At 41.0% G+C, this 24,799-nt stretch overlaps 1 protein-coding gene across 1 annotated transcript in view; it reads left to right on the top strand.

The window, feature by feature from the left end:
* prmt3 (protein arginine methyltransferase 3) overlaps nucleotides 1–24,799 on the top strand; it is a 64,904-nt gene that overhangs the window by 6,081 nt on the left and 34,024 nt on the right. The window contains exons 8-10 of the mRNA XM_077227873.1: nucleotides 368–433; nucleotides 953–1,074; nucleotides 5,234–5,333. Of these exons, the coding sequence (XP_077083988.1) occupies nucleotides 368–433; nucleotides 953–1,074; nucleotides 5,234–5,333 (288 nt within the window). The remainder of the gene's footprint in view (nucleotides 1–367; nucleotides 434–952; nucleotides 1,075–5,233; nucleotides 5,334–24,799) is intronic.

Here is a 24,799-nt window from a genome sequence, read left to right as displayed (position 1 = left end):
TTCATTTAATTTCATTTTTCCATCTCTACTCCCAACAACAGCGACTTCCTCCCGGCCAAAAAAAAAAAAAAAATCATTACCAGTCACAAATCTTTTGATTTGCTTTCTAATTCAATCTTGACTCTGTTCAAAATGAGATTTTTATTTCATGCTGCTTAACAATTGTTAATTTGATTTCTAGCGTGCTTTTTGACTGTCAGCTTTAACTGTGGATATGACGTTCAAATTAAATTTTTGCTCTGAATGATTGGATCTTGTTCAACGATTTCTCTCTTGTTGGGATGGGTGCGCTCTGTCTTCTTAATGGAAAGTATAATGGTGACACTGTGTGATTACTTAGGACTTTGGTTGTCTCGTTTTCCGACAGGACAAGGTGCGCACTGAGAGCTATCGAGACTTCATGTACCGCAATATGGACGTCTTCAAGGACAAGGTGAGTATGGGACTCTTGAAGCCCTGCCACTCTTGACATTTTTAAGCGTTGTAGAAAAAGCTACGACGGAGTAACGATTGCAATGACAGGGCTGATTTAAAAAACCCTTGCATTATTCCAAGCAGCAGTATTTTTTTTAAGGAGGGTTCTGATGTGTCAACTGCAGTGGGCTGATAACAGGATAATGGTGTTTCAACACACACGCACACAATATACACCACAGCTCATATACAAAGCATTAATTCTGCGCTGACATTGGCTAGATCAGCTTTAGCCGAGCGCAGTTGAACAAGGATCCCGAGGTGACGCGCTGATCTGGAAAGAAAAGGGTTGGGGGTAGACGATGGGACGCTTATCTCGCCCATCCCGCTCCAGCCAGTGGACTCTGGCAAATAAGGGTTAGACCCTGTCAGCATGATAAATGCCTCGAGTGCCATTATTACACATCTGCACACTCGAGATGGCACAGACAAGCTGGCATCACGTGGAAAGGTTACGTCATGCTCCTTTAACCCGCAGGTGGTGCTTGACGTGGGATGTGGTACGGGAATCCTCTCCATGTTTGCCGCCAAAGCGGGAGCCAGGAAGGTCATTGCTGTCGACCAATCAGATATCATTTACCAAGCCATGGACATTGTCAGGTGAGTCAACATCGGACTGAAGTAATGAACCGTTTCTTGGGTGAATGAGAAAGGTCTTCTTGGGTTAAGTGTTCTTGTTTTATTAAAAACCAGGTATAATATTGCTCCATTGGAAAAATACAGTAAAACCATTTTTGGTGTTTCCTGAACATCTATGTCAATGTTAAGTCCTTTCATGGCTTCTAGTGTTTACCACTTTATTTTGATCCTTTCCCCAAGGATTATTTTCCAACTTCGTTCACTTTGTGACCTGTTCTTCTTTCCATCCTATGCAGTTCTCCAAAAACTATCCAGCTTCCCCTCTATGCTGACACGTATGTTTCGCCATTGTTAAAAGAGCTCAGCGAAAAGAATGTTTTTTGTTTTTCTAGCCCCACCAAAATGTATGTATGTGCTTGAAATATAGTTTACTTTACTACATTTTATTTCAAATTATTGATGTGTATTATTTATTTATTTATAATAAGTAAAATAAAAAAATTCAAATTATATATAGGTCTAATGTGAAACTGGAAAACTGTGGCATAATGTAATTATTTTTTTTTTCCACTGTCGGTCCAGTTATATATATATATAAAATTGTAAAAGAACAACTTATTTTTTTTATAATATATATATATGTGCAAAATATTTTATTTATTTATTTTTTGCATTTATTTATTTATTTATTTATTTATTTTTGCTTTTATTTATTTATTTATTTATTTATATGCAACAACAAAAATACAGTAGTCAACATTTGAAGTGGATCAAAACCTTTCATCAAAGTTATTTTGAACAATACCCGTTCTTGTCTTAGGATAACTTTGAACTTTTTTGAGCCACTTCAACTGTTGACTACTGAACATAAATATTTTGCATATATATATATATATATATATATATATGTGTGTGTATATTTGTGTGTGTTTGTGTGTATGCATGAAATATGTGTTTTTTATTTAATGTTTGGTTCTTTTTAAAATTAATTAATTCTTTTTATAAAAGAAAATTTGCCACAATCTAGAAATTATACAGCTCTGATTTAGTCTAACGTAATGAATTCAAAAACCCACTTTTTCTGGAAAACTATGGCATACTATGGAATTACTGATCAGTCTTCAGTAATACTGAAGACTAATGGACTACCACAAGTCAATTTACACTTTTGATCTATGTTAGCCAGCTAGATAACATGATATTGTGACAAATCAGCAGAATTTGCAACAACAATGTGGAATACATCATAGAAAACCAAACAAAAGTCATAAAAATGGTTGTACAAGACAAATGAATCTAAAATGTTTGGTGACGACGCAGTTGTATCTACTGGCCAGGGTAACACTTTGGCACTAAAACTGGGCCAGCTGGCTTCATCACCCTGCAATTTCATCCCCAAACTAGTCCTCTTTTTATTGGTCTCGGTGGTTGACTTCAGTGTATTTGCAGACTGCAGTCACGTTCCTAAAGGCCTGTCATTTACCTCTACCCAGTCGACTTCCAATCTCCCCTATTCCACCTCTGCTCGGTGTCTCACACGCACACTAAACATACAAATGGACTCCAGCCTGTACTTTCTGCTTCTTTTTACGACCTATCTGCCCATTAAAATTACCTCATGTATCACCTCCGAGGGCTCTTCCATTTCATCCCGGAGCAGGAATATACTTTTATTCGTTGGAGTTGAAATGTGTTCACCACATGTGGTGTCTCTGGGAGATTTTTTTTTTGATTATGGTTATTGTTATTATGTAAGTCTGAGGAGTCGAAGCAGGCAGGAGGATGAAAGGAAAATGAAGTTTAATTTTACAGTTCGCTGGGCCGCTGTTGGGCCAAGGCCTCCTACATGCTGCCTGAGTATGTGTGTGGGTTTTACAGAGGTGATGTTCCGGCGGCCATGATGCTTTATGCAGTTTATAGAGATAAGAATAAAGAATCTCGATTTTTTTTATTTTATTGAACGCTAAATGTATTCAAGAAAGCAGTATTAAAGGAGTTAAATACTTTGACAGAAATGCATGTGGATTTTTTTCCATATACGTCCATTGTAAGTATTATTTACTTTTACTTTTTGAATTATTAAGCAGACACTTTAACGCATGGTTCCTCAAATCCAGCCCTGGAGAGCCACTGTCCTGCAGAGTTTAGCTCAAACCATGATCAAGCTCACCTACATGCAATTTTCCAGTAACTCTGAAGACCTTTTTCTAGTTTGTTCAGGTGTGTTTGATTAGGGATGAGACTAAACTCTGCAGGGAAGTGGCCCTCCAGGACTGGATTTGAGGAACACTGCTTTAAAGTGAATCCATATTAGGGAATGTGCAGTTTGTCATGAAAGAGCCAAGAATATTAGCAACAACTCAATACAGAGTTTTGAGAGTAAACCGGAGTTGTTCCGAAGAGAAATTGCAGAAAGTGTCTACTTTTTTATGGAAGCGAATTTTAGTTTTATTATAGTTTTTTTTCTTTTTCATTTTTATATTTTTTGTTTAATTTTTAGTCATTTCATTATGTCCTTTTGTCATTTTACAGTGTTTTATTGTTTTATTTAAGCTTAATTTCATTTGACAGAAATGTTTTTAATAGCTTTGGTTTTAGGGGACACTTACGTGACATTTCAAATGGGAAACATTAATTTACACAGTTAATTTAAAACGACAGCATTTTGGGGTCCTGAAAACACAAACTTTTGAAAACTGGGTTCAAAGTGCAAGGTTTTGGAAACGACACCGTTATCATCTTGTAAACTACAAAAACGTGAATTTGTGAAAACAATGACGTCATGCGCATGCGTATTACGTGTTCAATCTATAGGCTCGTAGTGTTTCTTTACAAGGTAACATCGCCAACTACTGGCCTGGCGTGAATCGCAAGGAAAAAGGACAAATTTTTTCCATAGTCCGGTCATACCCTTAGTTAACAACAACAACCCTGCTTTGTGCAATTTTAATAAATATTTTTTAGCTGTTGTAAATGAAACAAAGATTATTGGAGTATGTTTTACATGAGAATACTATTTCAGTCTTTCTACCAAAAGACTTCTTGTTTAATTCGATTGCTTTTTTCTTTGTAACTATTTGTCACATTTACTAGAAATTTTAGTAAAATTTGACTCCTCTAGATTCAAAAGAAGAACTTTTTTCCCACAAAACCTTTTGTGTTGCATTTGTATTATGTGAAATGTTGCCATGGCTTTTGTTCCATAAGTGTTTTTTGCTAAAATCTTTTAGAAGCATTTACTGCAGAAATCCATATAATCCCCACATGATCTCTACGATTTAGATACTTATTCCCTAGATTACACCACTTGACACAAGTCGTGGTGGCGATTTGGTGGATAATCCAGTTTGTCATCATCACATTACATCTTAAATCCAATCATTAGTCCCAGTGGGTCAATATTCTTTGATCATATTCCCTAAACCAAGTACCATCCCGTGGAGGGAAGTGTTAAAGTGTCCCAAATCCCCCCTCCTCTTTCCCCCCATAGCTGACATTGTCCTCTAAATTAACCCAGTAATGAGATTAGCGTTTCCTTGCTCAAGACAGTCCGATGAAGGAGGGGCGGATAGAGGGAGCGCTACAATGGGATTCTGGAAGAGTGTGATAGCGCGAAGGTGCAGAGATAAGGATCAGTTGGGCAGAAATGCGCTCTGCAGTCTTGAGTAATGACTCTGTCCCTAGTAACATTAGCTGTCATGATAATGGAGTATTTAGAGAGATTGATACCCTGGGTTTACCGGTCAAAAAGGGAGCGATCGTTTAAAGAGGGGTGGGGGTGGGGGTGGGGTGGGGGTCATTCACGCACGTTTACACGCATATACACAAACACTCAGGTGAACAGTAGTTCGCTGACCCCTAGTGCAAAAGGTCATGTGAGGAGGTGCTGTCAAATTGTGATCGTTAGTGTTGCTGTCCCGGTGAGTTCGCTGTGATGTGTGTAATTTGGATTAATTAGCAGCCGTCTTTAAGGAGACTGACTCCCGGCCAAATTTGTGTAATTAACATCCATTTTTTTCAGACGAGGTGTTCAAAACTAGTTATGTACGTTTTATAATTAAAGCTTAATTTTGGTTTCATTTAATTTAGTTAAATTAAATCAAATCGAAATCAAAAGCCAATACCAGAATCTACTATTGCTGCTGTTTCTAAATGTATTTCCATTTTTGCTGTTTTCTAGGTCAAATAAACTCGAAGACACCATCACATTGATCAAGGGCAGAATAGAGGAAATTGACCTTCCTGTGGAAAAAGTGGACATAATCATTTCAGAGTGGATGGTGAGTAGGTGTTTTTGTGCTTTATATATAATATACTATGCTTTCTAGAGAGGACAAATTCATGAAACATGCTTTTTTTGCACTGCTCATTAAAGCAATATGGCTATATTTGCCTATAAAGCTCTGCATTTGCAGCAGTTATAGTTGGTTTTGACCCAGTATTAGACATAAAGGAAGTGGATGTGTCAGCATATTTTTTTTCTGCCAAGTCATTTCCCTTTTCAAAAGCCATAAGAATTGCTTGTTGTGATTTATTCTTGGTGATAAATTATTTTTAAAAGTATCTTTTATCATGTTCTTATTACTGGTGTTTGAAAAATGTGGATGTTTCGTGTTGTGCTTGACACCCTCTAAAATCATGTTAAAATGACTGCACAGTGTCTTGTGGATAAATGAGTTGATTTCTATCCTAGCGATACAGAAAAAATTGGTGTTGTGGATTTGGCTGTGAGGAAGGCTATAAAAGCTTACACTGCGCTACACTCCTTGTTTAAGTTCTCTTAATGTGTAGTCCATAGGAAAGGGGAAAAGTAGGTCATAACACTCGAGCCACCTAGCCACAGGCACAAAAAAGGACATTAGAGAATCATTCTCTAAATTTGGAAACTTCCAGGACTTTCCCTTGTGAATTCGACCTGCATGCGATTTTCTGCTGTCGCTGATTTTTTTGTTGCTTCCAGGTTAATTGTGAAATAATAAATGATTTTTATTTTGTCCCCTTTTGTTTGCATATTGGGGCAATAATTCAACAAACTCAGTGCCTGAGGCAGGGGCGAGCGTGTGTATGATTTTCGTGTGTGTGTGTGTGTGTGTGTGTGTGTGTGTGTGTGTGTGTGTGTGTGTGTGTGTGTGTGTGTGTGTGTGTGTGTGTGTGTGTTTGTGTGTGAGCAACACTTCTGACAAAGTAACCTGAGATTTGGGTCACTGGAGCACATTATTTTATGATTACAACTCTGGCTTGCTAAATGGTGTAAAAATCCTGCCCTTCATCGCCTGTGCAATGTCGTCCATTTCATTCTGAAAACCTCTGAAGTGTTTGTGCGTTGGCACCACTTCCTTGTGAAAGCAGGGGGGTGTACAGCCGTTTTCTGAAAATCATTTTTCAAAATGTTATGGAACAATAGTTTTACAATTGCCTTATTACACAGAGTGGTAGGAGACACATGTCTGCAGAAAATGCAGTCACCCTGGTCCACCACCTCCGATATCTAACTTTGACGTGCTTGTCAATCTAAAAGGATTAGATGCTGAATCAGGTCGCATGTTTGTGATGAAAGAATTGTTGGACATTGATCCATAAAAGCTTCCATTACAGACTATTAAAGTAGGGTGTAAGATTTATACCTTAACAAATTTGGTCTAGGATTACTTTAAAACTATTGTTTAACTCAGAAGTTGCTAGTGAATATCAATACAAAAAGCAAATTTGACACACTTTAAAAGAGTGAAAGAGTAAGGGTTTTTTTTTTCCAGTGCAGTCATCAAGCTAACAGATGTTTAAAAGTACACTATGGAAAATTATGGAAGTAAAAAATAAAAGATGTATTGAGTGAGTTAAAAAAAAACTATTCTATATCTATAACTATATCTTATTGACTATGTTAAACCTATTGTAAACATTTTTTTTTTGAAGTTGAATAAAACCAAGATAAATGGTGTACTTTTTTTTTTTTTTTTTACAAGAAAATACCATTTCAGTCTTTCTACTTCAAAAATTCATGTTTAGTTACTGGCCGTTTCTTTGTACCATAATTATTTGTGAAATGTATTAACATTTTTTGTTGTAAAACAATTTTCATTTAAAAAAAGATCACTAGTTTACTCTACAATATAGATATTTTTTAGCGCTGGGCAACGATTAATCGTGATTAATCGCATCTAAAATAAAAGTTTGTGTTTACATAATATATGTGTGTATAATTATTTTGTATTTATAAATACACATGCATGTATATAATTAAGAAAAAATTGTTATTTATATATAAAATATGTATATATAATATAAATTATGTATAAATATATATAGTCATGCAAATATTTCTTAAATGTATACATTCATATGTGTGTCTTTATAAATAGAAAATAATTATACACAGTACACACACGTATATTATATAAACACAAACTTTTATTTTGGATGAGATTAATTGTTGCCCAGCATTGATCTTTTTATATTAATTGATATTTTTAATAATTTTTCTAATGGTTTATTTTTCATATAATGATTTTATAATTATATGATTTGAATTATACACTTAGCTCACGAGACTATACACAATATATTTTTTCACTATTTACAGAAATCTTCAATGACAAAATATGAAAAACGACATAAAGTCACAAAATGGAAAACAATGCAGTTGCATATTGACATGTTTTAACTAATTAACTTTCTGAGTATGAATTATAATTTGCAGTAAAAGACAGAACAATATAACGCAAGGCAAGCACTGTAGAAGATGTTGCCACAAACTCAACTCTATCATGCTGATGACACAAGAGCTTTTCACCTTGATGAGAAATATCGTCACGTTTTAAAATCACACCTATATACACGTATAATACCCTTATGGTTTATGTATTTTACTTGATCTTTATCAGCATTTTGTGTAGAATTTCTGGCTCCAAGGGAAAGTTGTCCAGTTGTACTTTTTTGTATGTTTTTGGAAGCTAGTTATAAACTTTTTTTCTACATTAAAAAGAGAGTAAATCACCACCAATAAAAAGCCCCTTTATGAACATAGTGTAAAAAATGGATGCAAAGGTTCAGCTTATGTATTTTCTGTCGATGGATATTATATTTATTTGGGCTGTAGTTTATTTATTTGTGCTGTAGTTTGGTTATTTGTTATTTTGTTCCTTTTTGTTCCTTTTTCCCTGAACATTGCACATACTGAACCGTACTGAAACCGTGACCCGAAAACTATGATAAAAACCAAACTGTGAGTAATTTGAACACCTCTAGTGTAAAAACTGTCTCGTGGAAACTGGCATTGGTGCGCTTGTAGTCCAAAATGTCTCATCTTCTTTATTTTCCCTCTTTTCTCTGTCAGAGAAAGTTTCTCCCAGGTGGTTGGCTGTCCTACTTTTCGACTGTCTTGAGTTTGTGTGTATACGTGAAAGTGCGAGAAAGAGAGAGAGAACGAATCGATAAATCAGAGGGGGTAATTTTCAGTAGGACGAGATGTCGTCTGGCAGGGAGAGACAGGTCTGAGCCGCCGTAATGTCATTTCATAACTCACGCAATTGATCTGTACTTTAACACCCAGCAAAACAAACAGACTGGATTAGATTAAGGGGCAAAAAGTAAGAGAGGGATGGTGTCTGCCACTGGCTAGGTGGAGGAGAGGAGAAGTGAATTAGAAGGTGGCTAAATAAAGGTTGTCACAGGATGATCCATCACATCAAAATGCTATGGCTTGCCAGTCTTCAGCTATACCTTAGAAGCGTGAGGATGCTGGATCAGGCAAGTGAGGGAAGTTTTAAGATCTTTTACGGCTTCAAGTAGTAGGTCATCCGGTTACTTTTTCCCTACGGTTTTATGCATACTATGAATCTGGACATACTTCTCAAGTCACATACTGTTTTTCACCTACTGTATAGTATTGAAGTAGGCATATTCGGACACAGGGCCAGTCGTTTGTAATCAGTCTTTTTTAAATGTGTAGATTTGATAAAATTTAAGGCCCTATTTTAACGATCTAAGCGCATGTTTTGAAGCACAAGGCGCAAGAGCACTTGGTCCAAATCCACTTTTGCTAGTTTAACGACTGGAAAAATGATCGGCGAGTCTGGCACATGGTTTAAAAGGGTTGTCCCCTTTCTCTTAATGAGTAATGGGTGTGTTTTGGGCGTAACGTGCAATAAACCAATCATAGTCTCATGTCCCATTCCCTTTAAAAGGCAGTTGCGCTTGCGGCATGGTGGATTCGCTATTTATAAAGTGGAATTTGCAAGTGGAAAAACGACTCGGTTACTAACGTAACCTCGGTTCCCTGAGAGGAGGGAACAAGTATTGCGAAAGTAGCTTACGCTATGGGAAAACTCCTTTTCTCGAGAATATTGAAGTCTTTATGTAAAACGCATTGCAGCTGCACAGCTGACAGCAATGAACGAAGGCAGCTCGGTCATTGGCTGTGCTGCGGCAACTTGCTCGAACCAATGACGGGGCGACTCTGAATGCGCGACCAATGAGCGCGCTTCGCGCCCGCGCGCGTCAGAGCCCGCCAAGATGGGCGTGGCCAAGAGCTATATATTGGGCGCCCCGTCATGAGAGTTCTTTAGGTTAAAACGACTGAAGCGAACTAACCAAGCACAAGCACGGCAGCTTACGCAATACTCGTTCCCTCCTCTCAGGGAACCGAGGTTACGTTAGTAACCGAGTCGTTCCCTTTCGAGAGGTCTCTCCTATTGCGTAAGTAGCTTACGCTATGGGAACACCATGCAAAACGCCGTGCGTGCTGAACTTCGCCTTATGATAGCCAGAGGCAGGTGCCTGAGCTAAAAAAGCAAAGTTATCATCCAACTAGCCGGCAGAGGCAAGCTTTATATGTGGGAAAGAATACAGAGCGGCTAGAAGGCGCTCAGTGTGACACAAGCACATACATAATCTAGATACGAACTCGTAGTTCAACTAGCATCATGCTGATAGTACATTGGAATGCAGTGTCGGGACCTGTAGGTTGTAGAACCTGATAAATGTGGACGGTGAGGCCCAGCCTGCCGCCGCACAAATATCCTCGATCGGAATCCCGCTCGACCATGCCCAGGAAGAAGCCACACTCCTGGTGGAGTGTGCTTTGACTCCCCAGGGGCATTGAAGTCCCTAAGCCATAAGCCAGCGCTATAGCTTCAACTATCCAGTGAGAGATTCTCTGCTTTGAAACGGCGGAACCTTTCGTACGGCCGCCAAAGCATACAAACAGTTGTTCTGTCTGTCTGAATAGGGCAGAACGCTCCAAATACACTCTGAGAGCCCTAACGGGGCAGAGTAGATTAGCGTCGTGTTCGTCTGCTGGGGACGATAGCGCAGTTAGGGAGATAACCTGTGCTCTGAAGGGAGTGGTGAGCACTTTAGGAAAATACCCATGTTTCGGTCTAAGGACGACCCTGCAGTCGTTAGGTCCGAATTCTAGGCAGGCAGCGCTTGTCGAAAGCGCGTGCAGGTCGCCCACTCTCTTGACTGAGGCGAGTGCCAGCAAGAGCGCAGTCTTGAGCGAGAGCTGTTTAAGGTGCACGGTTCGGAGTGGTTCGAACGGAGGCCCTTTAAGAGCGTCTAGGACAGTAGCTAGGTCCCAGATCGGCACTGAGGGGGGGCGTGAAGGGTTCATCCTCCTAGCGCCCCTTAGGAAACGAATAATTAGGTCGTTTCTTCCCAATGGACGTTCCATTGCAGGGTCGTGTGATGCTGTGATGGCCGCGACATATACTTTGAGCGTGGAGGGGGCGCGGCCCGCCTCCAGAACCCCTTGTAGAAAAGCGAGTACGTTCGTAATCTCGCATGTTTCAGGGTTCAGGCCCTTGGCATTACACCAGACACTGAACACTTTCCATTTCTGGGCATATAAGCGTCTCGTGGAGGGCGCCCGCGCCTCAGCGATGGTTTTTAGTGCTCCGCTCGTGAGGTTCCTGGGAACCCGTTGAGGGGCCATGCATGAAGGGCCCACAGATCGGGGCGGGGATGAAATATCATCCCGTTGGCCTGACTGAGGAGGTCTGGCCTCAGTGGAATCGGCCGTGGTGCAGATTGCATTTGCATCAGATCTGGAAACCATGTTTGGTTCTTCCAGAGTGGGGCTATCAGCAGCACTGCGTTTTTCTCCTCTCTGACCCGACTGATGACCTGCGGTAGCATCGCGATCGGGGGAAAGGCATATAAGGGACGGCTCGGCCAGCTCTGGGCGAGCGCATCCATGCTTTTCGTGAAGAAAAGAGGGCAGTGCGCGTTCTCCTTGGAGGCGAAGAGGTCGATCTCCGCTTTGCCAAAGGTTTTCCATAACCAGTGAATCGTCAGCGGGTTGAGAGCCCATTCTCCTGGGAGAATTTTGTCTCTGGATAGCATGTCCGCCCCCTGGTTCAGGGCACCTGGCACATGCGCTGCTCTCAGCGAGCGCAAGTTGTGCTGGGACCATAAAATGAGTCTCCTGGCCATTGAATGCATGGAGCTCGACCTGAGTCCACCCTGGTGATTTATGTACGATACTACCGTCATGTTGTCCGTTCGGACCAAGACGTGTTCGTTTCTCAGCTGTGGGAGCAGGGCTCTGAGAGCCAAAGCGACCGCTTTCATTTCCAGACAGTTTATGTGTAGGCGCTTCTCCGGGTTTGACCAAAAGCCGGAGACAGGCCTGCCCTCGTAAAGGGCCCCCCAACCTATTTTGGAGGCATCTGTCGTTATCATCTTTCTCCTTGTGTTCACACCCAGACTCACGCCTGACTGGTACCAGTCGGCGGCTTTCCAGTGCGTCAGGGCTTTTATACAGCCGTGGTTCGCTCTGATTAAAAGGTGGCCCGAACGCCACGCGTGAGTAGGGACGCGGCTCTTGAGCCAGCGTTGGAGAGGGCGCATATGCAACAATCCTAGCTGGAGTACGGCCGATGCTGAGGCCATGAGACCGAGCATCCTCTGAAACCGCTTGACGGGGGCTGGCGTGCCCGCCCTGAATGATGTTGCAAGGCGCCGGATGGTGAGCGCGCGCTCTGATGAGAGACGCGCTGTCATTTGCATCGAGTCTAGAACTATTCCCAGGAAAGAAATCCTCTGGCTGGGAGATATTATGCTTTTTGCAAAATTGATTCTTAGACCCAGGCATTCTAAATGGCTGATAATCCAAGATCTGTGTGTTATTAACTGACTCTCTGATTGTGCTAGAATCAGCCAATCGTCGAGATAATTCAGTATTCGCACTCCCCTTCGCCTTAGGGGGGAAAGTGCTGCATCCATACATTTCGTGAATGTACGGGGAGCCAGGGACAGGCCGAACGGAAGTACTGTGTACTGGTACGACTGTCCCTCGAAAGCGAATCTCAGAAACGGCCTGTGATGAGGCGCTATTGGAATGTGAAAGTAAGCATCTTTCAGATCCACTGAGAGAAACCAATCTCCTGGGCGTACTTGCGCGAGGATATGCTTGGTTGTTAACATTCTGAACGGGCGAATCATTAGTGCTTTGTTCAGGTGTCTGAGATCTAGGATGGGGCGGAGACCGCCATCCTTTTTCGGGACGAGAAAATAGCGGCTGTAAAAACCTGCCTCGCTCAGAGAGGGGGGAACAGTTTCCACAGCGCCCTTTTCTATTAGTTTGCGCACCTCGGTGCGTAGAACATGTGAGCACTCTTTTCTCACTTTCGTCTCGACCACAGTCGTAAAACGTGGTGGTCTGCGAGCGAACTGGAGCGAGTATCCGTGCTTTACTATATTCAATACCCATTTCGGCATATCTGGAATATTTTCCCATGCCGCTGCGTGTACAGATATGGCTAGGGGCGGGCCGCTGTGACGCAGGGGCCCGGCCAGCGAATCGCCTGAGCTCATAGCTCTCAGAGGCGCGGGCGCGCGCTGAGCAGCTGAGTGAATGGGCGCGTGTGTGATTACAGCAGCGCGCGCTGTGTCTGTAAAACTCGCAGCCTGGGCTGGGGTTGTGTTTGACACTGTAAGGACAGTGTTTATAAGTGGGGGTGCATAAACAGTGGTAGGCACACGCGTCACTTTTATAATGTTTCCCGCTTTTACTGGGGATGAATTTATAACTGTGTGAACAGTGCTTGTGTGTAGTGGTGCGTACATGACCGTAGGCACGTGATCTACATTCATGGGGTGCGCAGCTTGAGCTGGGAATGAATTTGGCACTGTTTTGACAGTATCTGGGAATGCACACTTTGTGGACATGTGAACCCTTAGTGACACAGGCAGAAAAAGACTCTTTTTGTGTTTTCTGTGTGTCGCCGTAAAAACGGCGTTTGTTTGCAGGTGAGCGAGCTCTGTGACTGGCCCATTGACTGCTGTATGAACATATCCAGCCGCCTGTAAGGGGACTGGGTAATGCTTGAGCTTTTGCAGAGAGAGTGGTCCGGCTTTTGCGAGACACGCACTCTCTCTTTTCATTCTTGTGGCTAGGACGGCTTTCGAGGCTCGGGGTTCAGCACAATCTTGGGCCGAGGACCCCGTCGCTCAGAAGGCGGCTTGCGGTTGTGAGAGCGCGAGCGGCGTCGAGCGTCAGCCTGAGGCGCGGGCTGAGAGGCGGTGGGGGCTGTTCTAGCCCGCTGCGGCTGCGGCGGCCTCTGTCTGCTCTGCGATGAGCTGGAGCGCTTGGGCAGGAAATGCCGCATAGCTTGTGAAGCATTCTGGGCCTCAGTGAAGCGTTCGGCGAAACCCTTAACCGCCGGTCCAAACAGCCCGCTGATGGAGATAGGCGCGTCGAGAAATGGCGCCTTATCCGCGTCCTTCATCTCAGTCAGAGTCAACCACAGATGGCGCTCGAGAACAGTCAAATTAGCCATGGCACGGCCGATAGACTGGGCGGTGGCCTTCGTGGCTCGCAGGGCTATGTCAGTCGCGCTGCGTAGGTCCTTAAAGGCTTCGGGTTCGGGGCCAGACTCGTCCATAGAGCGGAGAAGCTTGGCTTGGAACACTTGAAGTACCGCCATAGAGTGAAGCGCTGATGCATCTTGGCCGGCGGCGGCGTAGGCGCGACCGGCGAGAGCTGAAGTAGTGCGGCAGGGCTTCGAGGGGTGGGAAGCTTTGGCTTTCCATCCGGTGGTGGAGGGCGGGCAGAGATGATTGGCCACGGCCTCCTCGAGGGGCGGTGTTCCCTCGTAGCCTCTTTCCTTCGCGCCGTCCACAGAGGAGAGCGAGGAAGAAAAAGAAGGCTTTAGGCGCGCAGAGTGGGGGGCTTTCCACGACTTGGTGAGTTCGTCGTGAACTTCCGGGAAGAAGGGAGAAGGCCTTTGCCGAGGGGCCTGCTGGCGCCCCTGCAGAAACCACTCATCCAGTCGGCTCCGGGTTGGTTCTTCGGGAGAAGACCAATCGAGCCCGAGGTCTTCCACGGCCTTAGAGAGAACGCGGATAATCTCGCTATCCATGGTGGAGCCCCCGCTCGCGCTAGCTAGCGTCGACGGGGCGGGGTCGAGAGTGGAGCCCGGCCAGTCGTCCGATGCAGCGTCGATTGACAAGCTGTCATCCATTCCCCCGTCGTCCTCGGACGCGCCGAAAGTCACAAGGCCCACCGCTCTGCTAGAGGGGTGTGGGTCCGGCTGGGTGAACTGAACCGGCGGTGGGGAAGGCAAGAGCGGCGGTGAAGCACGCGGAGACTGGCTCGGCGTGACGTCACTGAGCTCAGGTTCAGGAAGCCTCTGTGAGCGGCGCTTTTTCTTAGTGCGCGGCTCGAACAGAGGGATGGCGGCGATGGGCTCGCTCACGGCGAAAGCGGCGAGGCGAGCCCGCAGTGCGGAGAGACCCAGGTCGTCACATTCGGGGCATCCGCCCTTGGTCAAAGCAGCTTCTGCGTGGTCCCGGCCCAGGCAGCGAGCGCAGATGATGTGACGATCCCCGTCCGGGAGAAGGTCTCTGCACGACGCGCAGGAAGGCATTTGAAACAACGCCTTGGAAAATTTGCTCTTTTACAAGTGTCGCAGAGCGAACAGATGTAAATACTTGCGTGAGCAGTACGCCGGATGGCTCAGTAGGATCGCGTTAGAAGGCGGCTAAAGGTGCCGACGTCCTCGTAGCAAATCCCGCTGGTATGCTTTTCGACGGCGAAGCTTCAATAATCCGGAGGATCCAGCGAAGAAGGTGTTCGCTGAAGGAGATTAAATCTAAAGAACTCTCATGACGGGCGCCCAATATATAGCTCTTGGCCACGCCCATCTTGGCGGGCTCTGACGCGCGCGGGCGCGAAGCGCGCTCATTGGTCGCGCATTCAGAGTCGCCCCGTCATTGGTTCGAGCAAGTTGCCGCAGCACAGCCAATGACCGAGCTGCCTTCGTTCATTGCTGTCAGCTGTGCAGCTGCAATGCGTTTTACATAAAGACTTCAATATTCTCGAGAAAAGGAGTTTTCCCATAGCGTAAGCTACTTACGCAATAGGAGAGACCTCTCGAAAGGGAACTGAATGCTTCTCCAGAGAGCAAACGGATCTACTCGTGCACAAGGTTAAAGCGCGCAAGCAGACCATATACGGGACAAGCCGGATTCCACCATATCTTTATGTACACAATATTAATCTTATACAGTAGAATCCTTTTATTTTTTATATTTGGCTAGTTTGTGTGCTGCTGTGTTTGTGTGCTACAGAGTGTGTGTGCTACAGAGTGTGTGTGCTACAGAGTGTGTTCGCGCATTGTGCACCCGCCTAGGCGCATATTACTAATGTGCCCTTTAAATAAAGAAAAAAAATACTAGACTGCGCCATTGACCAAACCTGGTCTAAAGTCAATGGCACAGTCTATTTCAGTTGCCTCAAAATAGCAATTCGCCATCAATGCACCTGAACACACCTCATTTTCAGACCAGTACGCCCATGGGCGCACAACTGGGTGCAAATGCATCCACTATTTAAACAACGTGAAAATGATTACTGCGTCGGGCTGAAACTAGCAAAAAACACTTACGCGCCACATTGGTGTATGATAGGGCCCTTAAATGTATCAAACTCAAAACAATTGTACACCCTTTAAATTGCTTAAAGGATTGGATGAATTTAGATTTAACCAGGTTCATGTACTCAGGGCCATCTAGTTAGTGATGGATGCCAGTAAGACATTAACACCCCTAGCTGTTCCTAAAGGATTCACCAGTCGTAGTTTGCAGTGCACAATGGACATACAGTATAATGAGCATTTACTGCTGCACAATAGTCATTGTTCTACAAAATATATATATTTTTTATACTGGCAGATAATGATATGTGTCCTTCGGTGATATGGACAAAGGTCTTGTGTAATGGCCTTCACTAGCATTAGCCTAGTGGTTAAAGAACAGGGCTGGGGAACGAAAGGTTGCCGGTTTGAACCTCTCAAGAGGCAGATCTTGAGCTGTCACCACTGCGCCCTTGAGAAAGGCACTTAACTTCAGGTTGCTCCAGGTGGATTACGTACATTTTTCTGTCATGTGAAAGTCATGGAAATTAATCATACAGGCCAGGTCAAAATTCTGTCATCATTTACTCAACCTAAAGTTGTTCCAAACCTGTCTTTTTTCTGTTTGGAACAACTTGAGGAACAGGTTGTTCCAGGAACAACCTGTAACAAGTTGTTAACCTATAACAACCTGTCCAGGAAGGAGTTGTTCCAGTTGTTGAGGAACAAGTTGTCTGTTTGGAACAACAACTCTGTAAATGATGACAGAATTTGATTTTTTTTTTGGGGGGGGGGGGGGGGAGGGGAGACTATCTCTTTAAAAGCTGTTCAAAACATCCCAACATCCAAAATGATTTAGTGTGCATGATGTTGCTGTTTATTTGGGCCAGTTTTCGAAATAAACATACATTGCATGTAGCAGTTTAAACTTTTAACTTAAGGTTGCTTTGAAGTATGTTTTGATATTTAGCACATTTGAGAAACTATGAGCTGCTGTGTGTGGTGATGGTCAAGTTAAATTAATGGCAGATCCCATCTTGGGCCTCATTATCTCTTGATAGCAGTCTTTCCTGTCTCAGAAGAGGCCAGCTGCAATCACTCACTCCGTCCGTCCACAGCCTACAGCTGCCCGCCACACACACACACACACACACACACACACACACACACACACACACACACACGCACACGCTATCATTTGGTTTTTATACTGAGCTAATGACATTTTCCAGCCCCTAAACATACCCAACACAGAAAACCTTCCGCATTTTTACATTTTTAAAAAAAATTCTTTTAGTATGTTTATTTAGCAATTTGAATTATAAGGACATCGGCACATCCTCATAATGTAGCCTGAAACTCGAATACACTGCAATATAACACACACACACGCACACACACACACACACACACACACACACACACACACACACACACACACACACACACACACACACACACACACACACACACACACACACACACACACACACACACACACACACACATATTCTCTGAAGTACCCAAATAATCTTGTTGTTTATAACAATATGCATTCAAAAATCTGTTGTATTGAGCTAAATATAATAGGTTTTAGATTCTTAATTTCCTGACATTCTCAGATTTTGACTCCATCATGATTTCCCTTTGCTTTTATTTTACACTGTGACGCTCCCAACTCTTACCTGGATCTGTCACCGATCGACAATGAAGCTTTCAAACGTCCATTGTCCTGCTAAAATGAATCATGGAAACGTTTGGCTTGCCTTATTTGAATATGCTTGTATAATATGGTACATTTACTACTCGTCTGTATTCATATGCAAATCAGACTCTTTCACACTCAAACCACACAGAGCAAACAGTTTTGCTCCTAGTGTTTAGATTTATTACACAATCTATGCTTTATTAACAATAGTATTTAGTGTAGTGTTATAGTAATTTATCTTAATGTCTTTTAATGGTTGCCCGCAAACAACACATCTTTGTGTTTGACTTTAATCTATATATTTGCCTCTAATCTATATACTATATAGTAGGTGACTTTTTATCTTTGGAAGGAGAGGTAGAAACTTTTTAATTTAGCAAAGACTATTGGTTTAATTAATCTTGTGACACTGAGCTAATTTGATTTTTCATAAAGCATCGACAAGATAAAAACTCAAACACTTTAATCAATCAATCAATCAATCAATCAACTTTTATTTATATAGCACAATAAAAGCAACAGTAGTTGGCCATTGTGCTGTACAACAGAATAAATATCTTAAAAACAAAAAAACCGACCGCAAAGCAAATGATAAAGGGAGTTTACATCAGAAACACAAATTTAACAATTCAACATTAAAATCAAGGACAATTGTAAGCCAGTGAAAACAGGTAGGTTTTTAACTTAGATTTAAAAAACAGACTCTGTGGATATTAGTCTTAAAGATACAGGAAGACTATTCCACAGTTTTGGACCAACAACAGAAAATGCACGGTCACCTCTCGTCTTCAGTCTTGATCTTGAAACCATCAACAATCTTTGTTGAGATGACCTCAATGATCTAACACAGTCGTTTAATTTCAAAAGATCAGAGAGATAGTTTGGAGCTAAATTGTTTATGGCTTTAAAAACAAATAGCGGAATTTTAAAATCAACTCTATAACAAACTGGCAGCCGGTTTGGTTAAGTCTAGATGAAATGAACAAATGAATCACTCTCTCAAACTCTGCAAATGTTAAAAAACTCTTAGCCTTAGATAATAGTCTCAATTGGAAGAAACTAGATTTAACTACGGCACTTATCTGTTTGTCAAATTTAAGAGCAGAATCAAAAATAACACCAAAGTTTGTCACTGAGTGTTTTACATAGGGGCCAAATCTCCCAGGTCACCATCGGGAGTAATAGAAACACCTGAGGTACCAAAAACGATAACATCAGTTTTGCTCTCGTTTAGATGCAGAAAATTTGAAGAAAACCAGGACTTAACATCAGACACGCACGCTGATAATAAGCTTAGGCCCTCCCCATCATTTTTCTTTAGAGGCAGATAAATCTGGGTGTCATCAGCATAAAAATGGAATGACACCCCATGTTTAGAAAAGATAGTCCCCAAAGGAAGCAAATACAACGAGAACAAAGCTGGCGACAGAATGGAGCCCTGAGGGACTCCATAATCCAAAACAGAAACAGAAGAAGAAAACCCATCTAGACAAACAGAAAACGTTCTAGCATTCAGATAGGACTTAAACCAATCTAGAGTGCCGCCTTCAATACCCACACATTGTTCAAGTCGTGAGATAAGAATTTTGTGGTCCACAGTATCAAAGGCGGCACTTAAATCCAAGAGTAGGAGAATCACAGAATCCCCTGAGTCAACAGACAATAAGATATCATTAAAAACTTTTAATAAAGTGGACTCAGTACTGTGGTATTTTCTAAACCCAGATTGGAATTTTTCAAAAAACACTCTTTAACTCCAAATGACTCTGAAGTTGTTCCAAAACAACTTTCTCTAAAAAAAATTTAATAAAAGATAGATTTGAAATCGGTCTATAATTGGAAAGTATGGTTGGGTCGAGATTGGGTTTTTTAAGTAGGGTTTTTACAGTTGCATGTTTTAGCTAAGTCCAACAACATCAAAAATCTGCAGCAAAAAATGTGTTGGAATAATGTCATGCAGACATGTAGTAGGTTTTAGTTTCTTAATAATATCTTTAAGTGAATTTAAAGAAACTGTCTGTAATTGAAAAGATGAGACATAGGGAAAAAGAATAGATGGCTCATAGTTTGAGGATACAATATTTTGTCTTATATCAACAATTTTATCTGTGAAAAACTTAAAAAAGCTATCACATACTAGAGTTGATGCATTAAAGCAGACAGCACTCACAGGATTCACAACCGAATTTAAGATAGTAAAAAGTATTTTAGGTTTGTGGGAGTTTTTTTGCTATAATGTCAGAGAAATACTGAGATTTTGCAGCTTTTGCTGACTTTTGGTATGTAATGAATGACTCGCGTAATATTTCATAAGACACTTGTAATTTGTCTTTTTTCCACTTTCATTCCGCTCTACGACAAACCTGTCCAAGTTCAAGTGTGGTGCTAGTTACCCAAGGTTCAGCTTTAGGCTTTTGCCGTTTTTCTCTTAGTGGAGCCACAGAATTCATTATGTCATTACTAATAGAATTGAATAACATAAGATGTTCATCAACATTAAGTAGATTTGAAAGGGTATCAAGACCATGCATTTGGCAAGCCTCATTAAAAAGAAAAGAAAAAGAATCACTAGAAGAAGGGCTAAAGGTGCGAATCTGCCTTGAAACCCTCTGTGTTTTTATAACTTCATTTGAGAAGGAGCAAGTGAATGTAACAGGCATATGATCAGAGAAACTCAAATCAAGGATTTCAAGTTCACAGATCGAAATACCGTGCAACAGCACAAGATCTAGTGTGTGGCCCTGTTTATGGGTTGGAACATTTACCACCTGCGTAAAATCGAACGAATCAGTCAAATTAGTAAAATCCTTGGCCAAGGAATTTGACTCACAACAAATGTGGATATTAAAATCCCCCGCAATCAAAAGGTGATCATACTGAACAACAATATATCCTAAAAAGTTTGCAAACTCATTTAAAAAATCCTTATTTGGTTTTGGAGGGCGATAAACCACAGCTATCGCTAACTGATCCATATTTAGCAGAAACAGGAGAACTTCAAAACTAGAAAAAATGTCTGTCTTTAAGGATCGGCAGCAAAAAAACAGTTTAAAAACAGACGCAAGCCCACCGCCTCTGCCAGAAAGTCTAGGACAGTTAAAAAAAGAACATTCTGAGGGCACAAGTTCAGAAAAGGGGCTTGTATCCCCCATACTCATCCAAGTCTCAGTCACTAGTAAAAAATCCAGTTTATTTAAGTTGAAGAAATCTCGCAAGATGAATGTCTGAGATGAATTAAATGCCAATTAGAGATACATCAATATTGGAATTCAGGCTAATTATTATTTTCATTTTATACATGATAACTGATAAATGAGTGATTTTATTGAGCAGGGATGTTAAAATGTTTTTTTTCCACTCAGCTGAACATGCATCTTTGCTAACATTACACTCTGACGTGCTCTTTAAAGGGTTAGTTCGCCCAAAAATGAAAATTCTTGCAGTAGCTCAAACGTGCTGCGTAACATGAGAATGAACCTCATTGGTTCTTGCAGAAGCTCAAAGTGCTACGTAACACAAGAATGAACCCTATTGGTTCTTGCTGAAGCTCACACATGCAGCGTAACATAAGAATGAACCTCATTGGTTCTTGCAGAAGCTCAAAATGCTGCGTAACATAAGAATGAACCTCATTGGTTCTCACACGTCAAGGGAACATGCTTGAGCTTCTGTTTACCATACCTGATGTGTGGGTGAGTAAATAATGAGGGAATTTTCGTTTTGGGTGTACTATCCCTTTAAGGGACAGCACTATTTAATGAGAAAGTGTTCTTAAAAGGTTAAATCTTTTCTGTAATCTGTTTCTATCCGTTTAAATTAGTGCTACATTTATTGCAAAATGTTTTATTATTTAACATATTTAAATAGTTTATTTAATCTTGTTATTTGTATATACAGTGTGTATATATATATATATATATATATATATATATATATATATATATATATTAGTAGTTTTTATTGTAATCTATTATATTACAAATTTAAAATAATCTAATCTAATTACTTTTAGATTACTTTTGACAACTCATTTATCACATTGATTTAAATAGGATAATATTGTACCATATTGAAATAAAAAACAAGGAGAAAGAAAATATATTCCATTCTTTGTTGTCTTTGAGTGATAATTCAAATAATAATTTGTCAGGAGTTGATTAGATTTGCAATGTTGTGAAATCTCTTCTTAAAAGTGAAAAGATTTCTGTAAATCCAGTGATCAAATGCTGTGTGAGTTTCAGTTTTCAGTGGTCTGTGACTGCAACGTTCTTCGATCCCGTTTCCTCCTCTTTCCCCTTTTATTTTCTGTCATGTCTCTAGTCTGTCCCTAAATAGTTAAATATAACAGGGGTAATTTTTGAAACATAATAATTTGCTGTATACTGCATTGTGAAGTAATAAGGTTAGCACTCAGGAATTGAATTCATTATGCTGTGTAGTTTGTACCATTTCTGTGTTTGGTGTTTCTGGCTTTGGATTTGTCGAGTTGAGTTTGTAAGAAGTGGATTACACAGCCCCTGGGAGTTGGATTGATATGGTAGTATAGTAATTGAGAGGATTATGCATTGAATGCGCATGACGTTGGCAGTGGCTGAATACTGCAGATGCCAGCTGTTTATAGAGCAGAGAGGGCCATCAGACTAACACTGTTCTCTGATATTCACAAGAAACAAATTACAGCAGCAAGCTCTAAAACAGACTCTTGACTTAAATGACTTAATTGTTTCTACTCTTTCTACTTTTTTTTTTTTTTAAGTCAAACTCGTAAAGGATTTAGGCAGAAGTCATTCAGTTTATTTTTATGTGAACTGTAGTTAAATTAATTTTCTGCTCCATCTAGAAAAATCTAAGTGGAAAAAAGTAGCGTTCATCTGTATGCCTATGTGTTTACGAGGTAATTTGTTAAATGTTCATGAATGCTGCTGTCCAATTTTCATTAGCATTTCATTAGTTGCATTCATGTAATTCTGCCCCGGCTCCACATGGCTTAATGAATCGATCTGCATTTTGGCCTCATTCAGCCATTAATACTGCACTGACATTCTTTAACCACCAGTGTGTGTCATTAGAGCTTCTCTTGGTGGGATTGTACCTAGTTATGCACAGATGCTGTGCCTGTACACATTTTGCTTGTTGGACTAGAAGTTGTAGGATGTCAGCTTGTAGAATAATAATAATAAAAAATAAATATTTAAGAAATCAGTGTTTTAGGATATATTTCAGGAAACAGTGGATTTGCATGGTAGTTGATTGCAGGGATTGCAAAAATTGAAAATCGTGATACTTCTTTTGAAAGGATTTTTTTATTAATAGAAAGTTCAAAAGAACAGCATTAATTTGAAAAATAATATAATATATAAATAAAGTCTTTACTGTCATTTTTTATATTAAATAAATAAGTTTAAAAAAATATATATATTTTAAAAATATTTAGTGTTTACAGCAACCCCCCTTTCTCTCTCTCTCTCTCTGTCTCTCTCTTACTCTCTCACTGCAGTGGAGGCAGCCGCCTGTGAAATTGGGTTCTAAATTACACCATGAAGAATCTTAGCCATCACTCTAATGTTGAGTCGGTTTAAAATCGACCTGGAGAGATCCAGTAGATTTGCTGTCACATGACTTTTAAGGGTGCCGGTCCAGTTGACCTCAGCCTATGGATTACAGAAGTGCTCATTTGAGCTTTAACAACAGACTTCAACAAATACAGGGTTTCTGCGGGTCAAATCAGAGCAGAAAGTCTTAAATTCATAACATCATGGCATTAATGTTGCATGCATTGCAAAAAAAATATGATTTCTTCCTCATTATTTTTGTTTTCCAGTACAAATATCTAAACATTCTTAAATCAAGATTCTAGTGGTTGGGAGATTCAAGCTACTTTTCTGAAGAAAAAAAAAGAAAAGAAAGAAAAATTGTGACCCTGGATCACAAAACCAGTCCTAAGGAGCATGGGTATATTTGTGGGAATAGCCAACAATACATTGTATGGGTCAAAATTATCAATTTTTCTTTTATGCCAAAAATCATTAGGATATTAAGTAAAGATCATGTTCCATGAAGATATTTTGTAAATTTTCTACCGTAAATGTATAAAACATTTATTTTTGTGAGTGACTGCAGCACAATCGCGAACATAAATGGACAACTTTAAATGCGATTTTCTCAATGTTACGATTTTTTTGCACCCTCAGATTCCATATTTTCAAATAGTTGTATCTCGACCAAATAATGTTGAATATTAACAAACCATACATCAATGGAAAGCTTATTTATTCAGCTTTCTTGTGATGTATAAATCTCAATTTCAAAAAAATAACCCATAAGACTGGTTTTGTCATCCAGGGTCACAATTAAGGGATATCTTTTGGAAGTTTTCTTAAATGAAAAATGACGTTTCAATTACAATTAGTACTGAAATTAATTCTGAAATTAATTGGCACCTTCCATCCATCCATCCATCCATTTACACTTTGTGGGCAAACATCTCTAGTTGTTCTTACTCATCTTTTACTCGTTCACTTATGATTCGATGTAACTTTTGCACAAAAGACACCAGAAGACCATGCTGATGAAGACTGTTACCCCTCATCCTAGGCAAATCCATCACGTATGTCTTCTGTAATTGATTATGCCTCTTTTTTTAGATAACTCCGAACAAGCATGAAGAAGCCTTGTTTCACTCATGACTGTCCAGAATGAGTCCAGCGAGACGTTGAAGCTGCAGTTGAGCGATAATAGAATAACTCAGGTGGTGACGTGCCAACTACTCATGCAGAACCAGTGTCAGTGAGGGGTCAGTGCAATAAAACGGGATGCTGGGTGGCCATGCATATGTTTAAAGAGGGTGCTGTGTTAAGGTCTCATAAATCCAGAGGTCTTGCATTTGATATCGGTTTGAATGTGATTGCGGATGCATGTGTGAGAGCCAGAGTGATGAATGACTCTGAGATTCATGTGATGAATTCCAAATGTTACTTTTGAAACTAGTTTGCTTACATTCTCTGAAGAAATAAAGTGTGAGTTGTGCTTGCTCAGGCAGAAGTCGTGATTGCCAGGCGATGGCTAAGGGATTGTGAGGAGATGTTCTGTTGCTCAGGTGTTTCGGGTGGTTGCTAGGGTGTTGTAATCTGGGCAGTTTCTTGCTGTCCTAAGTTAAAAGAGCTTGTGTCTAACTTTCTGCATA

The sequence above is a fragment of the Siphateles boraxobius genome, unplaced genomic scaffold (genome assembly GCF_051911475.1).
Source record: "Siphateles boraxobius isolate OS27281-9 unplaced genomic scaffold, OSU_SipBor_1 130, whole genome shotgun sequence".
NCBI lineage: Eukaryota > Metazoa > Chordata > Actinopteri > Cypriniformes > Leuciscidae > Siphateles > Siphateles boraxobius.
The sequence above is the reverse complement of the archived record's forward strand: the minus strand, read 5'-3'. Positions and strand labels throughout refer to the sequence as shown.